Source organism: Ornithorhynchus anatinus, chromosome X1 (genome assembly GCF_004115215.2).
Source record: "Ornithorhynchus anatinus isolate Pmale09 chromosome X1, mOrnAna1.pri.v4, whole genome shotgun sequence".
In the NCBI taxonomy this organism is placed as follows: Eukaryota; Metazoa; Chordata; class Mammalia; order Monotremata; family Ornithorhynchidae; genus Ornithorhynchus; species Ornithorhynchus anatinus.
The window spans coordinates 153,383-181,055 of NC_041749.1; the positions used below are offsets into that span (position 1 = coordinate 153,383).

A 27,673-nucleotide genomic window follows, 5' to 3' on the forward strand; every position below is an offset into this window, starting at 1 on the left:
ATGCACCTTTCTCCAGTGCTTAATGCCACACTTTGCACCATTGTGGGCAATTAGCAAATGCAACTGTAGTCATATAATCATACTGTTAATATCATTAACTTAAAAAAAGAAGATGAAGCAGGTAACCAAGCAACAGATCTTCTGCTGGATAAGTACAACTTGCCATAAGAAACTGCTTTTCATAAAAAAGGTTTCTCTTAAAATAGAAGCCATTCTCTACTACACAGAGTTAGTTGCCCGCAACCTGCAATGACACATACCGGCAAACAAAAATTATCTTCCAAATGAAGTGCCTGGGCTGCAACATTCTGTGTGTGCCAAACTGGGCAGGTATTTCCTACATTTCAACAGGCGATGCTTTGAAGACCCAGAGCAAACCATCATGAAAGAAAGACCACACATTCCTGAGTTGGGCCTGCAGCCCTAGCTACTCACTGCGGGCATCGGCACCTGCCAACTAAAACAGCCCCCAATACCTACACATAACCAGACTTTCAGAAAGTTTAATCTAGATCTGTTTCTATGTCATGTTGGTTTGTTCTTCTTAAGAAAATGGAGAACGAAGCATTTTGAATGGGTACCAACTATATACGACTTGAATTTGAGCACATTTTTGAAAGTGATTTAAAACTCAGTTTTAAGTATGGACTTATAAAACTGATCACAAAGTACTGTTAGGTAAAGGAAGCCAATTCCAACCCACAAACAAGCAAGTTTTCGGATCACACCACAATCTCGAGGCTAGTTCAGCCCCCATTAAACCCTTCAAATTCAAATATGGACTGGTCTGGCCCAGGTTCCTGCTGGCTTCGAGGACCCCAGGGGTGGTTCGAACGATGCTGGCATAGACCAGTTTGTCCTTCCAGGGATCCGGGGCGGCCCTGAAGGGGCCAAACTAGACTGGATTTATTGACCCCCAAGCTGGAGAACATTTTTCTCCGAGTACTGTCCCCCTAATTATTTCACTCTCTCGTCACAACAACCACCTGATGCTAGGAGACAGGGACTTGCAATGTATAAACCTTGCAATACGGCCCTACTCAGGGTCGACGGCCTGTGTTCAGCGAACCTGGCTGTCCCAGTGGGCTGGCTCTATTCCTCTATCCCTTTCATCCAGTACCATAGATTTGTGGCTTTTCATCTTTAAACAAACTATTTCCATGGGGCCTTAAGGTTTCACCTGAAATAGCATACTTCCCTCTAATGCACTAAAGAGGGAACCTCAAGTTTATTTTGGACATTGCTGGTGAAAAAGAAAAAAAAAGAAAAAAAAACTTACCTAAAATCAAAAGAAGCTCTTGAGCTCGGCCCAGAGCAAAGACGGGAATAAGACCTCTCCCTCCTCTGTTAACAATATCATGTACCGTGTTACAGAACCTTGCCTCTCGCTCTTCGCGTTTCTCATGGATATGGGTCCCATAGGTAGATTCCTAAGTAATATCGCATATTCAGAGATTCTTGGATTAGCAGAACAGACACCCTTATCACTAAAAATATTTAGCAAGTGCTATTTGAGGTGTTGGGCTGTGAGGCATTTACAAAGATCCTAGAAGACGGGAACCCCAAACTCAAGGAGTTCACAAACTAAAAGTAGCATGGCCTAGTGGAAAGACCCTGGGCCTGGAAGTCAGAGGATAAGGGTTCTAATTCCAGCTCCGCCACATGTCTGCTGGGTGACCTTGGGCAAGTCACTTCACTTCTCTGTGCCTCAGTTACTTCATCTGTAAAATGGGGATGAATAATGTGAGCTTACCTTGTATCTAACCCAGTGCTTAGAACAGTGCTTGGTACATAGAAAGCGTTTAATAAATACCACAATTAATTAAAAGGAAACAATGCCTTTTTTTTTTTTTTGCTACCAACTTCAAATACAAAGGCAGTAAAGCCAGTCCTAAAATGATAATGTTCTGAATATGGCTTTGAGATTAGCTCCTCATTTGGCACATCCTTTCCCTGTATTTTTTGTAATTCAATCCAATCTGATCACTGTGCTTCCTACTCTCACCTCTTCTTCACGCCATCCTTCCCACCTGAAAATCCCTCCCCCTTCACATCTGGCAGACCATCACTCTCTCCAATTCCACAGGCCTGCTGAGATCACACCTCCTCCAGGAGGCCTTCCCTGACAGATCTCTCATCTCCCCATTCTATTTCCACCCCCTACTGCCACTTCGACACTTCTTCATGACCTCGCTGGCCCCCTCCCCCAAAATTCCGTTACTTCCCTTACTTGTAATTTCTTTAGTGTTTGTCTTGAGCTTACATTCAAGTAAGGGAGACAAAGTAAGTGCACGATAAGTTCTACTGATTCATTGATGAAAGATATCATGAAGTAATATCAGAGATATCATGAAGTAATACTTACGATGATTAGAATATCAGGTTTAATATTAGGAATTTCAGCTGCCATTAGATGCCTATCTTCTTGTCTTGAGAAATCCCCCGTATATAAAAGCTATGAAATCGAGACGGTAGAAGTTAGGATTCACGAAAAGCTCTAGATTTATAAGCAGATCAAGGCTGCACAATTCCTTCACAGCCCTAAAAGGCACTGGGGGTGAGCTCGTGTGAAAACCACTGGCCTGCAATTAAGGAGAACTGGGATGGAGTAATGCTTCTGACAAGGATTTCCTGTGAAATCTGGGTAGGCAACTTCACCCCTTTTTGTGCCTCCAAGTCCTCATGGGGAAGGTGGAGCTACCAGTACCTCCCAATAGCTGCCTGCCTCAGAGAGACGCTGGGTCGAACCTCATAAAACTCCTTCTCACAAAACGTGATTTGCTAAATGAGAATACGTGAAGAGACTACCTCATTAGAATAAAAGATTCTTAATTATTCTAAACATGTCACCTACGAAAAGGGAACAATAATCCACTAAGGAATAAAACTGAAAATCTACAAGTTCCAAGGCATATTCCCAAATAGAAATAAACTACTTTGTCATTAAAAACCTTTATCTTAAAATGATTTCATTAATGGTTTCAAAACCCTCTCAAACATGCTGCTGGTCATTTTTGTTCAGCACATCCAATCAGTCACCCCGTAAAATTACACACAGTAAAAAGAGTAATTAATTTTCTGGGACTTATTCTGCTCATCTGGCAGTTGAAGGTGCCTGGATCCAAACATCTAAGAGCAAAAATGGATGCAGGAGCAGCGGCAGCAGCAACGACACACAACTGCTGCCATCACAGGAACGTGGGTGCAGACCTAGCTGTATGTGTGGGCTTGTTTTGACGACAATCTTTTCCGGTTTATCTGTTTATTTTAACTTTACAAGAAAATGTGAAATTAACAACAATGGAATGGTTGTTCCAAAAAACTTAATATTCCTACCACTTTGACCATCTTTTCCCTTCCAGAGTCCAAATCAAATGCAGCAAAAAACAAAAAACAAAAAAAAAACCCAAACTGGCAAACCCAGCTGTACTACGTATAACATATTAGAGAGAAGGATGATGTTATGAGGGATAAAAGTAGCCCTTCAAATTTTTAGTACTTCTAGGTTTGATTTTCAAGTATTTACAACTTTTCCTAGTAAGATACTTTCTTCAAGCACGTCTTGTGGCAGGAGCCTTCCCACTCGCTTCTGCATTCAATATGTAAGGGCAGAAAACAAGCGGTACCTTTACACCTGCAATTTCAATCATAAACATGGCGGCTCCCAGAACATGGCCTGCATGGTAACACCAGAACTTGATTCCTGCAACTTCTTTTACTTCATGGAAATTAATAGTTTCAATTTTGTCCATGCTCTCCTCCAAATCTGTTTCGGTGTACAACATGTCATCTGCTGAAATGTTACTGGATTGAAAAATAAAAACACACAACAAAAGGAGAAAGGGTGATGTTTTTAAGGGGTGGCTCCTGGAGATGATTTCTAGAAAGCAATATTAACTGCTGTGTCCTTGTGAGAAAATGCAAGACCAGACAGACTTTTGAGCCACTGGGATTCCTGCAGGCTCGGCAGCCACTAGCTGCCCAGGTCTAGGGGAGGACCCCCTCCCGCCAAGCACTGTGATCATTAAGCCTGCCTTCCCAGAGTTTGGAATTTGGGCAGTTGCAGCAATTGTTCTGGTGAAATAGCAGAAGGGAGTCCCTTGTAACTACAGTTCAACTACTATTTTTTTTTCCTTGTCACTTTACATGGTTGAACTGTTTTGGTTTTATTACAGCTGCAACAAATGGCTTTGTATCATTTCTCAGATTCTCCCCTTCCTTCCTATCCCAATAATTCACTAACCTGATTCAAGCTAATAATAAAATGGGGGAGATGGGACTGGCAACAGATACAGAGGGAAAGATGAAACAAAACACAAATCAACAGTCAAAAACAAAGATCAATAGGGGGCTGTGGCTAGAGGAGAAGAATTTCAGGCTCCTCATGCCTCAGAGTCCACTTACAACCGTAGCCACAGTGACCACTACAACCTCTCCCCTCTTTAGTTTTGAGCCTGTTGATACAACTATCTTCCTAAAAGAGCACACACCCCTTTTGTTCATCTGCTTAGTGGATAGAGCACATGCCTGGGAATCAGAAGGACATGGGTACTAATCCACTTTGCTGCATGACCTTGGGCAAATCACTTCCCTTCTCTGGGCCTCAATCACCTCAACTGTAAAATGGGGATTGAGACCGTGAGCCCTTTGTGGCACAGGGACTGTGTCCAACCCGATTATCTTGTATCTAGCTCAGTGCTTAGTACAGTGCTTGGCACATAGTAAGCACTTAACAAATACCACAATTATTATTATTACCACAGATGAAGCAGTCCGTACTGTATTTTTATTGAATTCTTCAAAGAGCATGGGCCTGGGAGTCAAGAGCCCTGGGTTTTAATCCCAGTTCCACCATTTGCCTGCTGTGTAACTTTGGGAAATTCACTTAACTTCTCTAAGCCTTGGTTTCCTCTTCTGTAAAATGGGAGTTCCAGGCCTCTTCTCTCACACCGTTAGACTGTGAGCCCCACAAAGGACAGGGATTGTGCCTGAACACATCCTTAAATTATATATCATATCTTTAAATTATATATTATAAATTATTCATTCATATTAATGCCTGTCTCCCCCTCTAAAACCGTAAGCTCTGTTGGAGTGCACTCTCCCAAGCACTTAGTACAGTGCTCTGCACAAAGTAAGGGCTCAATAAATACTGCTGATGATGACACATTTCCTGCCCAAAATGAGCTTACGCTTAATTTTGTAAGATCCTTGAAGGCAGGGATGGTGATTCCTACTGGTTCTCCAGTGGTCCCACAAATTGTCAGTCACCCAAAAGAGGAGAGTCGTGCTGGTACCTCTAACATCCAATCAAATGCTTGGCTCCTCCTGTCCCCTTCCAAGCGTTTAATTGAAAGAGCACAGGCTTGGGAATCAGAAGGACATGGGTTCTAATCCCAGCTCTGTCACCGATCTGCTGTGTGACCCTGGGTACACTTCTCGGGATCTCAGTTCCCTCATCTGTAAAATGGGGATTAAGAGTGTGAGCACCATGTGGGACAGGGACTGGGTCCAACCTAATTAACTTGGATTTACCCCAATACAAAGAACAGTGCTTGGCACATAGTAAGTGCTTTACAAGTACCATTATTATTTATTATTATTAATACAGTGCTTTGCCCAGGGATGATGGTGACAATGAAGTTTCCCAGTGAAAATGACAGATAAGCTTCCGTCTCTCCCTCCGACCTCAGAGGGAGGCCAAAGCATAAGGCACCCGGGTCAGCTGGCCACAGATGGTGCACATGAAGGATAATACCAGTGGTCTTTTGCCACGTACCAGGGGTGGAAGTAAACTAGAATGGGCCGGAACTTGACTTTGGGAAAGGAAAAGGTCCGAGAACAGCTATTCTGATATCCAAAGTATTTTGCTACAGTGGCCCTGGCCCTACCTCCCCAACTCTGCATAATGCCCCCATGCCACTCAGGGGCCACATTCCAGTGAGAAAATTCTTTTACTTGTTTATCGAGAGCATCTTTTGCAGCAGCGATGTGTTTGTGTTTGTCCTCAAAGAACTAAATAACTGAATGGTAGATCCACTGCCTAGATGACCAACTTTGTGCCACTGATTCCCAAGCACCAGTTTCAATCCAGAACACTTTCAGGTTCACCTTCAGTAGGTCTTCAAACCCTTTTCGCTACCTGCCATGCTCTCCATCGAAGATTGTTTCGGTCATCTTTTCAGCATTCATCCTCACTAGACAACCAACACGGCTGAATTCTGATCGTTGTTGTTTTGGCACTTACGCGGGATCTTGGGTTTGAAGGAGATATTGCTACTTATGCCAGAAACCTTCTCAGACAGCACAGAGGAAACCAGTTGACTTGTCTGATAAATTGTCAGTAAAGTGTCCGTGCCTCCTAGCCCCACAGCAGTGCTGTGACTGCCACAGCAAGGCGGACACCGATCTCTGTCTTCAGCCTGCCTCCTCTTTCCCTCCGGAGGCCAAGCCCCACTACCCAAAAGCAGCACAGGCCGAAATGATGCATCTTCCGATGCCATCGTCTATGACGGCATTTTGCAAGAGCAGGCTGCCCGCCCTGGAGATCTTTTTGACAGCTCAGATGCACCGCCCCCTTCCCTGCCGCCGCCCTGGCTGGACAGCACCCGTGGAGGTGCTGCAGGGTTGGGCTTAGGGAGAGCCTAATTCTGATTTCTCTTTGAGAAAGCGAGCCCAAGGACTTTAGTGGCTGGGCGGCTAAATGAGCAAATGTTTGACATTAGATTAAGCATTCAGTAGAGTGCTCTGCACTTGGTAAGCGCTCAATAAATACCACCGGTTGATAAGCAACTCTACATCCCCAAGAGTGCTGGCCATCACTGCACAGTTCTCTGTAAACAATGGCTCAGGGAAGAGCACCCAGAAGGTGCTTAATAAATACTATTGATCATTGACTGGTATACACACCTGCTCTTCTTCATTCAGAACATGAGATCCTGGTGGGCCACAGAATGCATCTTAATTTGATTTTCTTGTAATTACTCTAAGCCCTGGGACACTGTTTGGCATAGTTTCAAGGCTTAATATATATGACTAATAATACCCGCACTAATTGGCTCTTAGTTAATATTTCAGAAACATTTTCTACTTAACTTTTTGAACTCTTAATTTAACCAAGATAATCTATTAGAACTCTGCAAAGTAATAAAACAGAACTACAATAGACGTGCTTTTCAATTTCCACACAGTAAAAGGATGACACATTAAAAACCCATTTTCTTGCGGGAGTCCAAAGCCCCATCTAGGACAAGCATACCAGCTATGTTATTCCAAAGTCGGAAAGCTGCATATACTTGGAGAACCCACACTCTCATTTCACATTTTTCAAAGTAAAACCGGGATTCATAAGTGTGTCCCGGGCAGGGAAATGTCTGTTTATTGCTGTATTGTACTTTCCCAAGTGCTTAGTACAGTGCTCTGCACACAGTAAGTGCTCAGTAAATACGATTGAATGAATGATTACATGAGTTTTTCTTAGAAAAATATGCAACTACCCTTCTGAAGAGAATCCACTTCCCCTCTACCAAGTATAGATGTTTGATGAAAGAAGCATACTTCCCACAAAATAAAGGAAAATGGGGAGACACCAAAAAAATAGACCTGAAACCTGGGCACAACCTCAACTACCCTATAGATACAGAAATACGTTGGCTCTCAAACTGCTGCTGCCTGCTTGGACAGAAGCCAGGCCATTAGCAGCTGCTGGCCCGATTCTCACCCCTAGAGCTACCAACCTCTTTGCCTGGCTGTCTTGTTGGAGCAAGGGGAGGTAGGAGAGGCAGAGGCAGCTATGCAGGATCCTTTAGCTAGAAAGGACCACGATATAACCCCAGGCAGCTGGACCTGCCTCTCCCACCACACCATGGCCATTCCCGGCCTATAGTGTGAGTAGTCCATATCTTTCTATCAAAATATATCCAGATAGGCAGCCCAATGAAAAGCCAATCATCTTCAAGTCTTTCTAGGTGAAACAGGCGCCACCTCCCCCACCCCGCCACAAGTTTAAGTACGTACAGGCATCTCTTGTAAGGCAACTCACCTAACTTTGACGTAATCCGAAAGCAGCCATCTGTAAATGGCTTTCGTGGCATGAGTCATAAATGTTCGTCCCTTAAAACTTGTCTTCTGCAGAAACCACGGTAAGGCACCGCAATGATCCAAGTGGAAACTTAAAGCAGATGGGAAAACAGTTAGCTTACACTTCATTTCAAAATTGCTGGGATTACTCACCCATCAAGACAGAAGCAGGTGGTCCAGATTTTTTAAGGATTCAAACATTCAGTGCATCTGGTAAGCCCGGGTCACCTGACAGTACTACAAGAGGCAGTAACAATTTTGGCAAGACACAACCTTTCAGCAGTTAGTGGCCGTATCACAGTTTTGGACTGTTATTTACGGTCAGTGCAAAAGGGGAATCGAGTCACGCCGGTCTGGTCATGTGACTGCACTGCCCAATAGACCAGGCCAGAAACAATCATTAACAGCCAAAATTATGATCTGGAGTGGCGTTAAGGATGCTAATACATTCTTAGCACTGTCTCCAAGAACTCTACTGGAAAGAGCAGCCACAGAATAAAACGATCACCTGACCCTGCCCGCCAAAAAGGGAATAAGACCAAATGCAGAAAGAGTTGAACCAAAATAACATACGAAGCAGGAAGGGGAAGAAAGGCTGAGGAATGGAAAAAACCCACAAGGTGCAGAGAGAGAACAATCCATTAAAAGACGCTGAAATCGACAGCAGTGTGGGATAATTGCTGCTGGTTCTCTAGTAGTCCACCAGCTTGCCAGTTCCCCAAAAAGAGGACAGTGATGTTGGTACCTCCACCAGCCAATCCACCATCCAATCGGAAGCTAATCTTGACCAAATGGGTGTTGCCAGAAAAAGTAACAATATGTTGGATGGGATATTAAGACGATATGGATGAAAGGTTTTTCCTGTTTATGACTGCAACAAGTCACCTATTTGGATAAAATCAACTGGCTGAAACAGTCTCCTTTCAAATCCTCTTTATGGGCTCCATGGAAAAAACTCTTATAAAGGCAACTTTAATCAAGATAAGACTTACTGACTAATTAAGAGGAGATCAATCTCGGCAGGATCTATCAGGTCAATGTATGGAAGGGCATCCATTCCTTCTAGGCCAGGGTGGATCCCACAGTCCAACTGAAAAAGAGTTGAAAAATCAAATCACTCTGTGAAAAATTAAAATGGACACACATTTTTAATTGAGTTTAGTTAAATATTACTTATGTGTTTACTATGTACCAGGCACTGTTCTAAGTGCTGGGGTAGATGCAATCAAATCAGGTTGAAACCAGTCCCTATCCCAAATGGGGCTCCTTATCTTGATCCTCATTTCACAGATGAGATAACTGAGGCCCAGAAGTTAAGTGACTTGCCAAAGGTCACACAGCAGACATGTCACAGAGCGGGGATTAGAATCCAGGTCTTTCCAATTCCCTGGCCCATACTCTCTCCACTAGGTAATACTGCTTCTCTTTCATACGCTAACAAAAAAATGAGGGCTGGCTGCCTGCCCATAGGCATAGTAGTCCTGGCCCATATGGCACAGTCAAACATATTCATTCCAAGATTAAACGGGACTCTGTCTTCTACCTACTCTGGGTCTTGACATGGGCTAAGTTGTTTGTGGTCATGGGACATATGGATACTTGGAGAAATGAAACAGAATAGATATTTGTGCCTAGAGCTAAAGACTAGGGAAGATTTGATCCTTCCTCCCACTTGTGAAAGCTCTGCTAAAGGGGATCTTCTTATCCAAAAACTTATCCATTGCGATGGTAGGGGAAGCAGGGGAAGGCCTGACTCTAATCGTAATTATAACTGTGGAACATTTTGAGTGATTAAGAAATGCCAAGCACTGGGGTAGACCTGATCAGATCAGACAGTCCCTGTTGGTATTTGTTAAGCGCTTACTATGTGCAGAGCACTGTTCTAAGCACTGGGGTAGACATAGGGGAATCAGGTTGTCCCACATGGGGCTCACAGTCTTCATCCCCATTTTACAGATGAAGGAACTGAGGCACAGAGAAGTTAAGTGACTTGCCCACAGTCACACAGCTGACAAGTGGCAGAGCTGGGATTCGAACTCATGAGCTCAGACTCCAAAGCCCATGCTCTTTCCACTGAGCCACGCTGCTTCGGCTCACAGTCTGATGTAGAGGGAGCAGAAGTATGGAATCCTCATTGCACCGATAAGAAAACCGGGACACGGAGAAGTTACGTGACCAGCTCAAAGTCACACTGCAGAGGCAAATGATGGAGCCGAGATTAGACTCTCCACCTGAGGACTCCCAATCCTCTCTCCTTCCACTTGGCCATGCTGAAAGCGTTCATCGGGGGAAGAGGCTCACCCACAGACACCGAATTAACCCCAGGCGATACGCATCGTCTCTCCTGTACACTGCCAATCACCCACGGCAAACTTACCCCTCTTGTGAGAACGAATGATCTGTTTCTAGTGGATCGAGACAATACCTGGCTTCCCTTCTAAAGAATGGGGCCGGCGGCTGTTGCTCTACAGTCTCATCGTGGAACCACCGTCCCTGCACTTTCTGTCTACCCAGCTGCCCTCACAGTTCTGGATAGAGAATGCTTTCAATAGGAACACACACCCAGGAGCCTCAGAAATAAAATAGCACAAAATAGCAACGACAAAACCAAAATTCTTCTCAACCTGGGAAAATTCAGGGGCCTGGCCCTCATCAAATAGTGCTCAGCCTGAGCTTGGCCAGCCCTGGCTTTTGGAGTGGGGCACGGTCCCGCAAACTTTATAAGCCTCTGGCTGCTACTGGGATTTGTAATCTCACGGAGTACTTACATGGCTGGATCATGGCTGCCATATTTTCTTCACACAAGGAGTCGCTTCTCTGGCCCAACTCTGCCAAGAGGATGCCCAGTGAAATCCGAGAGCGGTCGGATGGGGTGGCCCAACCTTGCACTGAACAGACCTCCAGGTTTCTGGAGGGCCATCTTACAAGAAAAAACCAGGGCTCCAGGGTTTTAGAAGTCAGTCATCATGGAACTAGCAAAATGTCATTGCTTACTTTTCAAAGAAACAAAGACACTGAATAAATGAATGAATGAATGAATGAATGCATGCACGCATGAATGAAGCTATTCCAAATGGTTTCTGAAAGGCCGGTTTACCCGCAGCTTGTGCTTAGAGTGCTTGGGGGGGAAGTAGGAAACATTCTTCCAACAATCCACAGCTCTTTGCATAGGGTGCAGTGGGATGTGAAAAGAAAGAGTTGTGCACATATGTAGGTGTCAGTCAACGTGAGTACTGCTATGCCACTCTTCCTTCACATGGAGTTCCTCAAGAATGTTTTTTCCCCATGTCACTGGAGCATTGTCGGTGGTACATTATGCTTACCTATACAACACAGACTTGGACTATTTTTTCAGGAAGCTATCCTGAAAAAGTTATCAGGAGTCGCAGTGTGGCTTAGTGGAAAGAGCGCCGGCTTGGGAGACAGAGGTCGGGGGTTCTAATCCCGCCTCCACCACTTGTCTGCTGGGTGGCCTTGGGCAAGTCACTTCACTTCTCTGGGCCTCAGTCACCTCATCTGTAAAATGGGGATTAAGACTGTGAGCCCCTCGTGGTACAAGCTGATTACCTTGGATCTACCCCGGTGCTTCGAACCGTACTTGGCACATAGTAAACGCTTAACAAATACCATCATTATTATTATCCGATGTCCAACAGATCAACACAACTCTCTGGTTCAGATGACGTCTTCAAGCATAATGGGCTAAGCAGTGAGAAACTATGAAATAAAGTGACTGAAAGGCATTACCATTATTTTTCTTCCTTTGAACTCCAAAATGATACATGATCTTCCCACTTCTTGCCCAGCTCCACTATAAAAAAAGAATAAACTGTTAAATCCCAAATTGAAAAAAAACCACCTTCTACCCTAATCTAATGAACCAGATTTTAGAAACAGAGATAGGAAAAATGGACATACTGAAGAAAACTGAATCCATCAATGATATTTCCTGAGTGCTTTCTGTGGGCAGAGCACTGTACGAGGCACTTGGGAGAGAACAATGCACAAGAGTTGGGAGACACAAAACAGAAGTCAATAAAACAAAAGTGCAGGCATAATAGACCAGTTGAGAATATAGCCTCATACACAGGACTCAGGTTAGGGAAATTATTGTGGTGTTTTAGCGATATTCGTCAAGTCAAATATTTCCCCTGCAGTCAATCGAGAGCATTTGAATGCTTACTCTGGGCACAGCACTAAGTAATAATAATAATAATAATGTTGGCATTTATTAAGCGCTTACTATGGGCAGAGCACTGTTCTAAGCACTGGGGGAGATACAGGGTAATCAGGTTGTCCCACGTGGGGCTCACAGTTTTAATCCCCATTTTACAGATGAGGTAACTGAGGCACAGAGAAGTGAAGTGACTTGCCCACAGTCACACAGCTGACAAGAGGCAGAGCTGGGAGTCGAACCCATGACCTCTGACTCCCAAGCCCAGGCTCTTTCCACTGAGCCACGCTGTACTAAGTCCTTGGGAGCGTTCAGCGGAGTTTGCTGACACGATACCTGCGTGCAGGGAGTTTACAGTCTCATGGGGAGACAGACACTAAAATCAATTCAAGGGGGCAGAGGGGAGGAATCAGTTGGATTTGAGGGAGGGAGGGCATTTCGGGCCAGAGGCAGGACAGGGGCCAGGGGTCAGCGGTGAGACAGGAGAGATGGAGGCCCAGTGAGGTGGTTAGGGGCAGCAGAGGAGCGGAGTGTGCGGGTTGAGCTGCACAAGGAGAGGAAGGAGGTGAGGTAGGAGGGGGCAAGGGGATGGACAGCTTTAAAGTCAATGGCGAGGAGTTTTTCTTTGATAAGGAGGTGGATGGGTCACCATTGGAGATTTTTGAGGAGGGGGGTGACAGGAGCCGAATGGGCAGAAAGATGTTGCGGGCAGCGGAGCGAAGTATGGACTGGAGTGGGAAGAGGCAGGAGGTCGGCAAGGGGGCCGGGCGGTAACCTCGGCAGGATGGGATGAGTGACTCTACCAATGTGGGGGAGCTTTGGATGGAGAGGAAAAGGCGGATCTTGGCGATGTTGTGGAGGTGGGACCGGCAGGGTCGGGGGATGGATCGACCGTGCCGGTTGAATGAGAGAGGAGTGAAGGATGACCACTTTTTCACTCGGCCAGCTGGCCTGAAGGCAGGGAGGGGCAGAGAAGCGGCGTGGCTCAGTGGAAAGAGCCCGGGTTTAGGAGTCAGAGGTCATGGGTTCGAATCCCGGCCCTGCCACCTGTCAGCTGTGTGACTGTGGGCAAGTCACTTCACTTCTCTGCGCCTCTGTGACCTCATCTGGAAAATGGGGATGAAAACTGCGAGCCCCACGTGGGACCACCTGTTGACCCTGCATCTCCCCCAGCGCTTAGAGCAGTGCTCTGCACACAGTAAGCGCTTAACGAATACCCACATTCTTCTTCTTCTTCTTCTTCTTCTAAGCCCGCGCTCTTTCCACGGCTTCTCCCAAGGGATGAATTAGAGCAGCAGCGTGGCTCAGTGGGAAGCGCCGGGGCTGGGGAGTCAGAGGTCACGGGTTCGAATCCCGGCTCTGCCGCTTAGGCAGCTGGGGGACTAGGGGCGAGTCACTTCCCTGGGCCTCAGTTCCCTCACCTGGAAAATGGGGATGAAGACTGGGAGCCTCACGTGGGACCACCTGATCACCTTGCAGCCCCAGCGCTCAGAACCGCGCTCTGCCCCTAGTAAGCGCTTAACAAATACCGACAGCATCATCATTATTAAATACCAACATTATTATTATTATTAAATGAATGGACGGTCACGTGATGGGGGGGGGGGGTTGTGGGTTGTTCGGTCCGGCCTTCCCGGCGCCTCTCCCCCGCTGCCCGCCGGCCCTTACAGGGGTCGGATGAGGAGCTGGTCGCTCTCCTCGGCCGGGATCAGCGCGTCCGCTTTCCTCTTCGCAGACATCTCCGGGCCCGGAGCACAGGAAAAGAGAGGAAAAGAAAGGAGAACAGAAGAGAGGAGAGGAGAGGAAAGAGGAAAGAGGCGGCGGCGGCCCCGGCGCGGAGGCCGCGGCGGCCAGGAGGGGAGAGAGGGGGCGAAGCGGCGCGGGCACTTCCGGTCCGTCGGTCCGTCGGTCCCCCCGGTTCCCCCCCCCGGCCCGCCCGCCTGCGCCCTCCAAGGTTCCGCGCCCCCTGCAGGCGCCGGGCCGGGCCGGGCGGGGCCGGGCGGGGCCGGGCGGGGCGTGCTGCGCCTGCGCCGTGGCTCCGGCCTCCGGGAGGGAAGAAAGGAAGGAAGAAGAAAAGAAGAAAAGAAGAAAAGAAGAAAAGAGCGGGGCGGACAACGGACAACAGACAGACGGACGGACGGACGGACGGACTTCCCTGCTGCGGCTTGGGCCGGAGGTGACCCGGGCCCGCGGGGAGGGCGGGGAGGGGGCGGGCGTCGGGGCCCCTCGGGCCGCTCCTCCGAACGGGCCTCGCCACCTAGGAAGCGTTTGGACGTTGGGCTCTGTTAAGCGCTCCCTGTGTGCCCACCACTGCTCTAAGCGCTGGGGCGAGATCCCGGGGCGGCAGGCGGGCCCACGGGAGGCTCGCAGTCTTCATCCCCATTTGACAGAGGAGGAGACTGAGGCCCAGAGAAGTGAAGCGACTCGCCCACAGGCACGCAGCTGACAAGGGGCGGAGTCGGGATTCGAAGCCATAATCATCATGATGATGATGTTGGTAGTGGTGAAGCGCTTACTATGTGCCAAGCACTGGTCTAAGCGCTGGGGGAGACACAGGGGCATCAGGTGGTCCCACGTGGGGCTCACAGTCTTCACCCCCATTTGACAGAAGAGGAAACTGAGGCCCAGAGAAGTGAAGCGACTCGCCCACAGGCACGCAGCTGACAAGGGGCGGAGTCGGGATTCGAAGCCATAATCATAATAATGATGATGTTGGTAGTGGTGAAGCGCTTACTATGTGCCAAGCACTGGTCTAAGCGCTGGGGGAGACACAGGGGCATCAGGTGGTCCCACGTGGGGCTCACAGTCTTCATCCCCATTTGACAGAGGAGGAAACTGAGGCCCAGAGAAGTGAAGTGACTCGCCCACAGTCCCGCAGCTGACAAGGGGCAGAGCCGGGAGTCGAACCCATGACCTCTGACTCCCAAGCCCGGGCTCTTGCCACTGAGCCACGCCGTTTAGATGACATCCTCGTCACCGGCCCCCTCGTTCATAACCATAATAATAATGTTGGTGTTTGTTAAGCGCTTCCTATGTGCGGAGCACTGTTCTAAGCGCTGAGGGGAGGTCCAGGGTCATCGGGTGGTCCCACGTGAGGCTCACAGTCTTCATCCCCATTTGACAGATGAGGGAACTGAGGCCCGGGGAAATAAAAAACGGTGGTATTTGTTAAGCGCTTACGATGTGCAGAGCACTGTTCTAAGCACTGGGGATACAAGGCGATCAGGTTGTCCCACGTGGAGCTCACAGTTTTAATCCCCATTTGACAGATGAGGGAACTGAGGCCCGGGGAAATAAAAAACGGTGGTATTTGTTAAGCGCTTACGATGTGCAGAGCACTGTTCTAAGCACTGGGGATACAAGGCGATCAGGTTGTCCCACGTGGAGCTAACAGTTTTAATCCCCATTTGACAGATGAGGGAACTGAGGCCCGAGGAACTAAAAATGGTGGGATTTCTGAAGTGTTTACTATGTGCAGAGCACTGTTCTAAACGCTGGGGATACAAGGTGATCAGGTTGTCCCACGTGAGGTTCCCAGCTAATCCCCATTTGACAGATGAGGGAACTGAGGCCCAGGGAAGGGAAATAAAATAAAAATGGGATTTGTTAAGCGCTTACGATGTGCAGAGCACTGTTCTAAGCGCTGGGGATACACTGAGCCACGCTGCTCCTCTGCTGCTTCTGAGCCCCCTTAATAATAATAATAATAATAATAATAATGTTGGTATTTGTTAAGCGCTTACTATGTGCAGAGCACTGTTCTCCATCTACACTCACTCCCTTGGAGAACACGTTCACTCCCATGACTTCACCTACCACCTCGAGGCAGATGATTCCCAAGTGTACATCTCCAGCCCTGATCTCTCTCCTCCTCAGCAGTGTTGCATTGCCTCCTGCCTTCAGGTCACCTCTACTTGGATGCTCCGCCAACATCTCAAGCTAAACATGGCCAAAATATAACTTCTCTTCCTTCCACCCAAACGGTTTCAGGCAAATAGAGTGGGACGCAGTCCCCGTCCCACGGGGGGCTCCCAGTCTCCATCCCCATCTTACAGATGAGGTCACTGAGGACCAGAGAAGTGAAGTGACTCGGCCAAGCTCAGGCAGCAGACAAGTGGCGGAGCTGAGATTGTCTCCCAAACTCTTACTACAGTGCTCTGCACGCAGTAAGTGCTATATAAATATGAGTGATTGTTTAACAAATACTACTATTAATAATAATAATATTAATAGTCTTTGTTAAGCGCTTACTGTGTGCCAAGCACTGTTCTAAGCGCTGGGGTAGTTACAAGCTATTCAGGTTGTCCCACGTGGGGTTCACAGTCTCAATCCCCATTTTACAGATGAGGTCACTGAGGCACAGAGAACTGTTATTATTATTAAGACCCTTTTTTCCTTTTTAATTTTAGTTGTTCCATTGGCGGTTGCGTGGCTCCAGTCATGGTGAGAAATGTTTCGAAAAGGCAAAAAGCGACACAGCAGTAGCAGTTCCCAAAGCAGTGAAATCAGCACGAAGAGCAAGGTAAGAAGGGTGGCATTTAGAATTGGACCGGAGAGCAGCCAGCTGATTTTATAGATGGGATCATTTTGAATAATAATAACAATTTTGGTATTTGTGAAGCGCTTACTATGTGCCAAGCACTGGGTAGATAAAAGGTAATTAGGTTGTCCCACGTGGGGCTCACAGTCTTAATCCCCATTTTCCAGATGAGGTTACTGAGGCATAGAGAAGTGAAGTGACTGGCTCAAAGTCACACAGTTGATAAGTGGCAGAGCCAGGATTAGAACCCACGACTTCTGACTCCCAAGCCCGGGCTCTTTCCACTGAGCCATGCTGCTTCTCATGCTGCTTTTTATGATGACAGTGAAGAGATCATAAAATACATAAATGCATTTCTCAAGATGGTTGGGGTGGGGCCCTGGGGTCCAGGAGGGGAGTTGACTTTTTAAAGCTAGGGAAGGTGTGAGCCAACGGAAAGTAAGCAGGTGACGATGGCAGTCAGGGATGGAAGAAGAGTGAGCACAGATGTTTTTTAGAAGGGGAGAGTAGATGGGGTTGGAGACCCCAGTAGAGGGGGTGGAGCTTATGAAGACAGGTGTGAGACCTGTTGAGAGCTGGCCGAGGCACTTGTCCAAGCAAGAAGACGTGGTGTGGTTATAATCGGGAAGCAGCGTGGTCTGGTAGGAAGAGCATGGGTCTGGGAGTCAGATAACCTGGGTTCTAATCCCGGCTCTGCCATTTGTCTTCTGTGTGACCTCGGGCAAGTCACTTCACTTCTCTGTGCCTCAGTACCTCATCTGTAAAATGGGGATCAATTCTGTGAGTCCCATGAGGGATGTGGACTGTGTCCTAACCCACTCTCTTGTCTGTTTTCCCCAGCGCTGAGTACAGTACCCGACAGCATAGTCCACGCTTAACAAATACCTTAAAAAAATGCTCTGTCTTGTTATACCAGAGAGGCAGGAAAATCCCATCCTTGGTAATGGACTCTCACCTAATTGTTTTGGAGGATCGAATAACGCTTTCAAGTATAGTCTTAGAAAACATTTTTGAATTACGTTTGTTTTTACACTGGCAATTCTCAGTCAGTTTTACTAGCATTTGAGATTTTTAAAGGAAAGTCAGCCTTCATGTGCTTCCGGATTTTTGAAGTGGAGAGAGCGAGGCTCTTGAAGACTGTGGCAGGTGGACATGGGCTAGTGGGCTCTTGTTTTCCCTGCATGAGGCTTCTAAGACTGGCTAAAATGACTTTTCAGCTATTTGGCCAACACGCACTGTATCCTGGGCAGTTGTAATGATGAAAACTATGTGTTGTTTGATTGATTGGTTCTGAATCCAAATCACTCGCTCTAAGGGTTGGCTCAGAGTTTTGAGGTCTAGAGATAAGCACGTGATCTTTTCAAAGTTATGTACTTTCAAAACATTATAATAGCCCCAAATCAGACTGATTGAACCGATTCTTGGAAAATTAAAAAAACCCACATGGTAGAGTTTGTCATATGGAGAAAGTAAAATTGTACATTGATAGTTTGTAGCGACAAATATTTTTATGGTATTTGTTAAGCTCTTTGTGCCAGGCACTGTTCTGAGTAATCACGTTAGACACAGTCCATGTCCCACATGGGGCTCCCAGTCTTAAGACCCTTTTTACAGATGAGGTGGCTTGAGGCCCAGAGAAGTCCTACAGAGGACAAGTGGCGGAGCCGGGATTAGAACCCAGGTCCTTCTGACTCCCAGGCCCCATGCTCTATCCACTAGGCTCTGCTGCTTCTCAGTCTAATCTGTCAGGCTACATTAGCTCTATAATGTTGCTTTTATGTAAGGTTAATAAAGAGATCATGGAATATTTCCAATCACTAGCATTGTTTTAGTTACTATTCTCATTGGAAGAGTGAGTCAGATGAACAATAACCAAAAAAAACCTCTTCTCCTTAAGTGACAGTCATATAGCACAAGCAAGTGGATCACAGAGGAATCGTGCTTTTAGGGTTCTCTGGGATTTTTAGGGATTAGTGGCAATTTTAAACTTTTATTCATTGAAATAAATGTTAGAAGCAACGGGGCCTAGTGGAAAGAGCTTGGGCTTGGGAGTCAGGGGACCTGACTTTTTATCCCAGTTCTGCCATTTGCCTGTTGTATGATCTTGGGGAAAGTCACTTAACTTCTCTGGGCCTCATGTATCTCATGTATGAAATGGGGATTAAATCGTCCCCTCTCCAACTTGGAATGTGAGCCCCATGTGAGACAGGGATAGTGTCCAAGCTGATGATCTTGTGTCTCCTCCAACTGCCTATAACAGTGTTTGCACTTAACAAATATCCCATTTATTATTAACATTATTATTATTATTGTCAGTCAATCATATTTATTAAGGGCTTACTGCAGGCAGGGCACTGTACTAAGCGCTTTGGGAGAGTACAACACAATGATATAATGGACACATTCTCTGTGACCTTGGGCAAGTCACATAACATCTCTGGGTCTCAGTTACCACATCTGTAAAATGGGGATTAAGAGAGTGAGCCCCATGTGGACCATGGACTGTGTCCAACCTGATTACTTTGTATCTACCCCAGCGCTTAGAACAGTGCCAAACACATATTCAGTGTTTTACAAACACCATAAAAACAAACAAAAAGCATTCCTTGTCCACAAGGACCTTACAGTCTAGAGGGGGAGACAGACATTAAATGAATAAATTATGGATGTGTGCGTGAGTGCTGGAGGGCTCGGGGTGGAGGAGTGAATAAAGGGAGCAATTCAGGGCAATGCAGAATAGAATGGGAAAAGAGGAAATGAGGGCCTAGTCTGGGAAGGCCTCTTACTATTAATAACTGTCGAACTAGGTTCCCCCATTTAAAGTGATTAAACGTGTTTATGAGGTCACTGTTTCATGAACGATAGCCCCTATGTGACCGGCATTAAGTGTTTCCCGTCTCTCTCCAGTCTGTGGATTCCAGCCTCGGGGGACTTTCCAGATCTAGTACCGTGGCAAGCCTAGATACAGACTCCACCAAAAGCTCAGGTACGTGACGGCCACTGCAGCGCTTAAACACAAAGGTCTTCAAGTTCCACCGATTTCATGATTTCAGTTAATGATAAATTGAGGGAAGGAAGGTTGTAGCGACACCGTGAGCACCCAATTTCTGAGCACCTCATGTGTGTGTGGGTAGCGAGCGCTACACCAGATAGTAGGAATTTGACTTTTAAGCAAAGTCAAGCAGCGTGAGAAGCAGCGTGGCTCAGTGGAAAGAGCACGGGCTTTGGAGTCAGGGCTCATGAGTTCGAATCCCAGCTCTGCCACTTGTCGGCTGTGTGACTGTGGGCAAGTCACTTAACTTCTCCGTGCCTCAGTTCCCTCATCTGTAAAATGGGGATTAAGACTGTGAGCCCCATGTGGGACAACCTGATTCCCCTATAACTAGCCCAGCGCTTAGAACAGTGCTCAGCACATAGTAAGCGCTTAACAAATACCAACATTATTATTATTATTATTATTATTAAGTAGTCCCTGCTCACAACCCCAGGGGCAAGATAGAGAAATCATTTCTGACAAATCTTCAAATGCTCAGTAAATACTATTGATTAATTAAGATTGATAAAGAAAACTTATCAGCGAGTAGAGGGTACGATTGTTCGGCACAGACCTGTTATCCTGATCTGTCTGCTTCTCCATTACTCCCAGTCGTGACAGAAGAACTAATTACTACTATGCCGTTTTAAAGGCGTGGAGATCCACTCCTCCTTCACGTGCCCCCTGCTTCAATCAATCAGTGTTTTTTCTTGAGCCCTTAACTGTATGCAGAGCACTGGACTGAGTGCTGGGGAGAGTACAGTACAATAGAGTTCGTAGACCCAGTCCCTGTCCACAGGGAACTCCTAGGCTAGGAGAATGAGGATACTTCCAGTTCTATGAGATGTGGGCCTTTGGTGCCTGGATGACGGCCATCAGAGCCGGATCGGAGGTGGGTGGGCTGGTGGGGGGGAAGAGGGCCCCAGCCAGAGTGGCAGGGGGCTTGCTGGGGCGGGAGTTCTCCACTGCCCCATGCCCTTCACTCCTAGAAGTGTTGGGGAAGAGACTTTGGCCCCATAGTGAACAGTTAGGGAAGCAGCAAGGCCTAGTGGCTAGAGTGCGGGACTGGGAGTCCCAGAGGGCCCCAGTTCTAATCCCGGCTTCATCGCCTCTGCTGTGTGGCCTTGGGCAAGTCACTTCACTTCTCTGTGCCTCAGTGACCTCAGCAGTAAAATAAGGATTGAGACTGTTGGCCCCACTTGGGACAGGGATGTGCCCAACTCGATTTGCTTGTATCCACCCCAACACATAGAACGGTACTTGACACATAGAAAGTGCTTAACCAATACCATCCCTATTATTATTAATTAAAACGTTAAGACCTGTTGGAGAGTCATCTTGGTGTGGTGGTAAATGGTGTGCAGCCTCCCTGGTGGCCTGGAATCTCTAAGAGGATACTTCCTTAGATGGTAGACTTCTGGAGGGTAGGGAACGTATGTCTTCATACCTTTGTGTTCTCCCAAACACTTAATGCCTAGTCTTTGAGTGCTCAGTAAACCCTCCTGAGTAGAAAGAAGCTATCTTGTCTTCGAAGGAGTTGGGCCAGTCGTGGACTCCCACCCATCCTGACAGAGGAGCTGTCGTTGCTCTCCTACTTGCAGTTCTGGTTCTGTGAAGTGCTGTTTTGTTTTAGAAAGGTTGGTCAGAAGGAGATGTGGAATGCTTGCTTCAGAAAATATCTGTTTACTCTGTCTTCACTAAAAATGATCCAAAAAATTAACCCTCTTAAATGTTTCTGATCTCAGGGCACAGCAACAGTAATTCAGATGCATGTGCAGAATTTCGAGTAAAATATGTTGGAGCCATTGAGAAGCTGAAGCTCAGTGATGGGAAAAATCTGGAAGGACCACTAGATCTCATCAATTACATTGATGTGGCACAGGTAAAAAATGTTTTCAGGCCAATGCCCGTTTCATCCCATTTCCGTAATGTGTGATGAATAGAATGAACCCAAGCAGGGTCAGCCCCTCCGATTCTATTCTCCACCTGTTCTTTGGCTTGTCAGACTCCCCAAAATAACCCAGTTTGAAAGTGGATTACAAATGGGACAGAACTCCTTAAAAAACTATTATAATCTCAAAGGGCAAAGGGATTTCTGTGGGTAATAGAGGTGAAGGTTGGGGATGGGCAAGTGTCTGAAGTAGCTTCAGTGGGAGTTTATACACCATGACCTTTTCTCAGTTGTTTTTTTTTTTCTCTAAAGCAAGATGGAAAGTTGCCTTTTGTTCCTCCAGAAGAGGAGTTTATTATGGGAGTGTCCAAGTATGGTATTAAAGTATCATCATCAGATCAGTATGTAAGTATTCTATTGCTCCCAATTTTAAGGACAGGAAAAAAGTACTGGCACTGTTGTAAAAAGCTGAGTTGGCTTTAGGTGTGGGAACAATCTTAAGGCTCTGTCCTTCCCTGCATAGCCATGAATTGCTAGAAGTCAACTAGATCCCTAGTAGAGGTGGTTGAATTGGCCCTGCTTTTCAGGGCTCTGGTGGGGTTTCTCCCCAGGGACCCTCAACTCGGGTGGTCTCTCTGGGGTGATGGTTGGCAGTTTCTGGTTTGGTTTATGCCTCGTCCTCGAGTGCTCAGTAAACCCTGCTGATTAGAAGCTGCCTTGACTTAGGAGTTGGGCCAGTCGTAGACCACTGAGCTCCTGCCCATCCCAGCCAGAGAAGCAGTCTGGCTCTGTGGCAAGAGCCCGGGCTTGGGAGTCAGAGGTCATGGGTTCTAATCCCGCCTCAGCTACTTGTCAACTCTGTGACTTTGGGTAAGTCACTTAACTTCTCTGTGCCTCAGTTGCCTCATCTGTAAAATGGGGATTAAGAATGTGAACCCCACATGGGACAACCTGAATACCTTGTATCTACCCCAGCGCTTAGAACAGTGCTTGGCACATAGTAAGCACTTAACAAATCCCTCTATTATTATTATTATTGTTATGCATCTTGGCCAGTAAATTAAGTTTGAACTATTTTTCCCCAACCTTGTCTGGATTCCAAGTTATCTATTTAGCTCAGTGGGGCTGTCCCTTAAGGGCAATAGACTCCAAAGAGCAGAGGCAGGTCCTCCCTGTAAGCCGGGAGGTCTTTATGGCTTTTCTTTACTTGTCAACCTGATTATCTTGGATCTACCCCAGTACTTAGTAAGGCACTTAGCACACAGTATAAGTGCCTAACAAATACTGCAATTATTATTAGACCCTCTAGGAGGTCGGCTCAGAATCCATCAGGGGAATTTCAAAGGTGGAATAGAAGCACTTAAAACAACCATTCTCATGTATCTCTCCTGGCTTCTAAAGGATGTTTTGCACAGACATGCTCTCTATTTAATCGTCCGCCTGGTGTGTTATGATGATGGACTTGGAGCAGGGAAAAGTTTACTGGCTCTGAAAACTACAGATGCCAGCTACGAAGAATACAGTCTGTGGGTGTATCAGTGTACCAGTCTGGTAAGGCTTTGGGTCCTCTTTTATTTCCTTCCTCTCGAGCTATTCAAATCAAATGCAGGAGAAGGGTTGTGTCTGCCTGAAACCTAGGTTGGTTTCCCCAATCAACATCTCACTGTTGGGTGATATTTTCTTCCTCTGGGCAGCAGCGATCCCTTCCTCTCAGTTGCTCCAAGGTCGGAAGGAAGAATAGAATGTTTTTCTGGAGGAAGGTTTTCTTAGGTACAGAAAGGAGTTGATGTTCTTTCTCTCTGTGAAACCATCCAAACCGTTTCTGTTTTCCCACCTAAAGGCAGAAGATAACTGCCCTTTGTTGTCTGTTCTGTGTCCCACTCCTTTAAAGGCGGGTAGAGTCATCCTTCTGGAGTGTCCACATTAGTTTGGCTATTATTTGACACCAGTTCCTTTCAGGGAGGGATCAACTGTTGGAAAACTAGCCCAAAGGCAGAACTGGATCCTAAAGGCCGTGTTGGTTTGACAAGACAGGCCGAGGTGTGGGTTGGGTTTTCTAGGCCCCTTGTTCCCCGGTGCCCCCACGCTCCCCAAGGAAAGCAGAATGTTGCTGGCAACTCCTTCTGACAGAAAGAAAACCTGCCTGTGACGATGCCTGTAGTTTGGGCTTTTTCTGCAGAGGCAACAATTGGAAAAAGGAGCTCCCGATCAGATGTTTAGACACATAACACTTCTCACTTCTCTTACGCGTCCAGGAACAAGCACAAGCGATATGCAAAATTTTGTCTACTGCCTTTGACTCCGTTTTAACGTCCGAGAAGACTTGAGAAGACTTCTCCAGGAGTGGAAGAGAAAGCTTCGCTTTGAGAGGGCAGCGAGTCAAACCTTGCTGCCCTGAAGAAGAGCAATTACCCGTGCAGACTTTTATTTAAGCTCTCTAAAGAGAAATGCTCCCTCATTCTAGCTTTTGTAACAGCAGTATTTCAATGTTTCATTTCTTTTGCTAACTTGACTTTACAAATTGCAAAACTTGCTTCCGATCCTGCATGAAGGATTACAGGAACCCAGTTCAGATTTGCGAATATCATTTTAGTTGTTTTTGATTAAAAAAAACTCCTAGATGGTAACTTTTATACAGAAATAAGTTTATTAGCAAAGTGTTTTGTATAAAAATAACTTAAATGTATAATAAACATTTCTATTGTCAATGTAACTTTGTTCTCTATGCAGTCACAATTAGGTCAGATTTGGGTTCAAAGTAGTAGGCTACAACAATAGGCTTCTCTACATAAGGCTGGGTGGAGCTAGGATAATTTACTGAGTGCTTGCAAAAAAATAAAGACGGTGACTCATTTTTCATTTAAGATTTTTGAAAGTGAATGAACACCTTTTGATCTAATCAGATAATATTCTCTAAAGGCTAGTCAGAAGTGGTCTTATCTAATATTTCATAAAGATAACCAGTGAAGAAAAAAATCAGTTTAAAAGTATTTTATTTTTCCAGTCAACCAACTGGTTAACAAGAGTAAATGTATTTAAACATGCTCTAATTATAAATCACTGCATTCAGAACAATGAAAATAAGACTTGCTTTGGGTTATACAATATATACAGTTGCTCTGCAACTACAGCAAAATAATTAAACGAATGAATGAATTGAATATTATACATCTCGAATAGCACTCTAAGCTGCAATTTAACTGCCACCCACTCCTTCTGAAACGGTTAACACAGGAACCTAATCATCTGGATACGAATTACTGAATCAGGTCACCTCTGATGAAAAATGGCAAGTGAATGCCAAAATTGGGTAGCTGAAATTCATGTATGGTAAAATTTATAAACAATTATCTACATTCAGATTTTTCTTTGCAGAGGTGTTAGCTTTTTGCCTTTTACAAAAGAATAATTATAGTGTAGGGAAAGATTCATGTAATTTCTTTCACTGGCAATAGATAAATTACCTGAACAATAGCACCACCGAATTGTAGCTTGAAAAACAAAAAAATTCATTTCCCAGATATAGCTATACCAAGGAATGTGACATATTTGTCAAGACCTGGGGAAAAAAATTCAAATGCTGCTGTGAGTTCGTTTTAGAGTCTCTGAGATTGCACACACCAGTTAATGACCAAAAGCCTGATAGAAAGTTGTTAAATTTTTTTTTTTAATGGTACTTAAGCACTAGTACCATTTGCTAGGCACTGTACTAAGCGCTGGCATAGATACAAGATAATCTGGTTGGACACAGTCCCTGACCCACATGGGGCTCACAGTCTATGTTGAAAAGAAGAGAATTGAATCCCCATTTTACAGATGAGGTAACTGAAGCACAGAGCAGTTAAATGACATGCCCAAAACTCACACAGCGAACAAGTGACAGAGCTGGGATTAAAACCCACATGTAGTGACTTCCATGCCCATTGTCTCTCCACTTGGGTCATGCTGCTTCTCTATGTGTGCAAGAAGATTGTGTTTATTATAAGGAAAGTGAACTGTGCACAATTCATCGGTTTACTTTCTTATATCTGGGGGGAATTAAGGTATCTGCAAGAAAAAATTGGATATCAGTAAACAGTTGTAATGTTAGCGGAGATTCTAGTATTGCAGATTAAACATATTAATGCGGGGATCCTTGGAAGGCAAGATTTCAAAACACAACACCTTAAAAGATTCCAGTTTTTTTCCATTTATACTATAGCAAGAGTTTGGGGAGTGACAATACAGAGAAAGCTGCACTCAAACTTTTCACATGGTGAAGACAAGCTGCCTCAATCAAATGTACCATTTTAAATTAAAAAAAAAGGTTATTTTCCAGCATTAATGCCATATTTTACACCAGGGGGTAATTTAATATCTTCCTTATCCTCAGGGACCAGAATGTGCACATTTTTCTTGAAAAATTCTACAGTTCTTATTTTCAGGTCATCACATGAACCACAATCATGTGATGGGTAGATTGGAAATTAATGTTTGTCGTAACTCAGGTGACACAAATTATTATAATTTTCTTAAGTACTAATTTTTCCTGTACCATATTTTAAGGAGTAGTTAAATACACCAAAAAAAGTTAACAGAAACTTCAGAACTATGTTTAGAAGTATTTCATAATGGGGACCTCTGAACTCAATGTTCAAATGAATGCTTTGGGATTAAAAAAAAAACAGTGTAACTACCATTTATATTGGTATATTATATAAATAAACAATCACACAGCTGAGTTAGCAAGCTAACTTTCCGTGTGTTTGGAAAAAGCAGTGCTACATTGTGAAAACAGCAGTTAGGATGAACTAGTGCTTTTGTCGATAAATGCCCGTCGACTACAGATCAATATATGGTCCACCACGACAGTCTATTTGTGTTAAAGGTATTTCTTTGTAGTTTAAGGAATTCAAGATGCAGAAATCCATCTAAAATGTAGAGTTGGGCTGAAGAAGTATTCTGCAAATCCATCATCCTTAGTTTTTAACCAAATTCAGGAAATGCAGTTTTTATAGCCTAAAATTAAGTTGACCGACTATATGGCCATGAGTTGAAAGAGTAGTTTTGTTCAATAGGATTGTTAAGAATAAACAGTACATAGAATTTTCAGAACAGGTTACACGCACATGCAGCATATGATACAGAGAGTATCTCCACCATTAAAAAAATCAGAAAGTACAACAGCTAATGTAGAAATGTCTAAGTTGTTAAACAACTAAGAAGGATTAAAAAGGAATATACCTCAATAAGGTGGACTCAAGGCAATTCATCTGGAAAGACTTTGGTTTTTGGTTTTGGGTTCTCCAGCAATTGATAATGTTATCATCGATTTCCCTAAAATAACATCACATGTACTAAGGCTTGCAGGAGAAAAACAACTCTGAACTCAATCTTTTGAAGTCAGTAACAGAGAAATTTATTTTTAATCATTTTAAAGTGTGTACCTGTTAAATTCAACAGATTTTACTTTGCGGGTTAGCCATCTTAAATACGTTTCTAAAATATTCTTCGGGTCACCTTACAAACAAGTAAATCATTGTTTCATGAAGAAGTTAAAAAAAACACCTATTTATTCATGTAAAAATAGTTCTGTCTGCATTTGGCAAACAGAACAGTGATAAGTCCACTACAGTACAATACAACTCAAAAAAATAATTTTCTGGCAGAAGTTTTGGTACCGGTGGTGAAATAGTGACATCTACAAATAGGTGGAAATGGGAAAATTCTGTATTCTTGTTCAGTAGCAGTTTAGTCAGCAATAAAGTGCACAAATGATACAGGAAAAGCTCCTTTGTGGCTAGGATCCCCATCAATATGGCCAATCTGAAATAAATGCAATTGTACAATTTTAGCTTCTAAAATTAGGCATGAGAAACTGTACAAAATTATCATAAGCAGCAGCAAAACTGTTAGCAAATGAAGTGAAGGTGACCTGTCCTTCCCTTCTAAGTCAGAGAAAACCATTTTCATCAC

The 27,673-nt window shown here is 45.1% G+C and overlaps 3 protein-coding genes across 13 annotated transcripts in view; 1 reads left to right on the forward strand and 2 right to left on the reverse strand.

Moving 5' to 3' along the window:
• CPSF3 (cleavage and polyadenylation specific factor 3) overlaps positions 1-14,084 on the reverse strand; it is a 40,961-nt gene extending 26,877 nt beyond the window's left edge. Inside the window, exons 1-7 of one of the 4 annotated variants that reach the window (XM_029051472.2) lie at positions 13,922-14,081; positions 11,827-11,890; positions 9,072-9,169; positions 8,042-8,170; positions 3,627-3,804; positions 2,366-2,455; positions 1,280-1,430 (exon numbers count right to left, since the gene is read on the reverse strand). In XM_029051472.2, coding sequence (XP_028907305.1) covers positions 1,280-1,430; positions 2,366-2,455; positions 3,627-3,804; positions 8,042-8,170; positions 9,072-9,169; positions 11,827-11,890; positions 13,922-13,992 — 781 coding nt within the window. In that variant the 5' untranslated portion in view covers positions 13,993-14,081. Of the gene's footprint in view, positions 1-1,279; positions 1,431-2,365; positions 2,456-3,626; positions 3,805-8,041; positions 8,171-9,071; positions 9,170-10,847; positions 10,969-11,826; positions 11,891-13,921 lie in introns of those variants that run through there. The other 3 variants (XM_029051474.2, XM_029051473.2, XM_029051475.2) reach the window with 3 other exon arrangements.
• A 170-nt stretch (positions 14,085-14,254) lies between these two features.
• ITGB1BP1 (integrin subunit beta 1 binding protein 1) lies at positions 14,255-24,582 on the forward strand. Of its 2 annotated transcripts, none has more exons than XM_029051961.2 (7): positions 14,255-14,429; positions 16,663-16,775; positions 19,701-19,779; positions 21,573-21,709; positions 22,031-22,123; positions 23,120-23,269; positions 23,974-24,582. In XM_029051961.2, exons 2-7 carry the CDS (start codon positions 16,704-16,706, stop codon positions 24,043-24,045), a joined length of 603 nt encoding a protein of 200 aa, XP_028907794.1. In that variant the 5' UTR covers positions 14,255-14,429; positions 16,663-16,703; the 3' UTR covers positions 24,046-24,582. The 2 variants fall into 2 exon arrangements, with proteins under 2 accessions (XP_028907794.1, XP_001511085.1); XM_001511035.6 differs by lacking the exon at positions 14,255-14,429 and adding an exon at positions 16,368-16,419.
• Positions 24,583-27,092: 2,510 nt separating this feature from the next.
• The window catches only part of ASAP2 (ArfGAP with SH3 domain, ankyrin repeat and PH domain 2), a 163,830-nt gene continuing 163,249 nt past the window's right edge, over positions 27,093-27,673 (reverse strand). For all 7 annotated transcript variants that reach the window (XM_029051034.2, XM_029051036.2, XM_029051035.2 and 4 more), the window contains one exon: positions 27,093-27,523. In XM_029051034.2, the coding sequence (XP_028906867.1) occupies positions 27,449-27,523 (75 nt within the window). In that variant the 3' untranslated portion in view covers positions 27,093-27,448. The remainder of the gene's footprint in view (positions 27,524-27,673) is intronic.

Coding starts and splice junctions, on each gene's coding strand:
- ITGB1BP1 (XM_029051961.2), top strand. CDS start 16,704: ATGTTTCGAAAAGGCAAAAAGCGACACAGCAGTAGCAGTTCCCAAAGC. Junction 19,780..21,572: donor AGACTCCACCAAAAGCTCAG/GTACGTGACGGC, acceptor TTCTGATCTCAG/GGCACAGCAACAGTAATTCA. Junction 23,270..23,973: donor TGTATCAGTGTACCAGTCTG/GTAAGGCTTTGG, acceptor TTACGCGTCCAG/GAACAAGCACAAGCGATATG.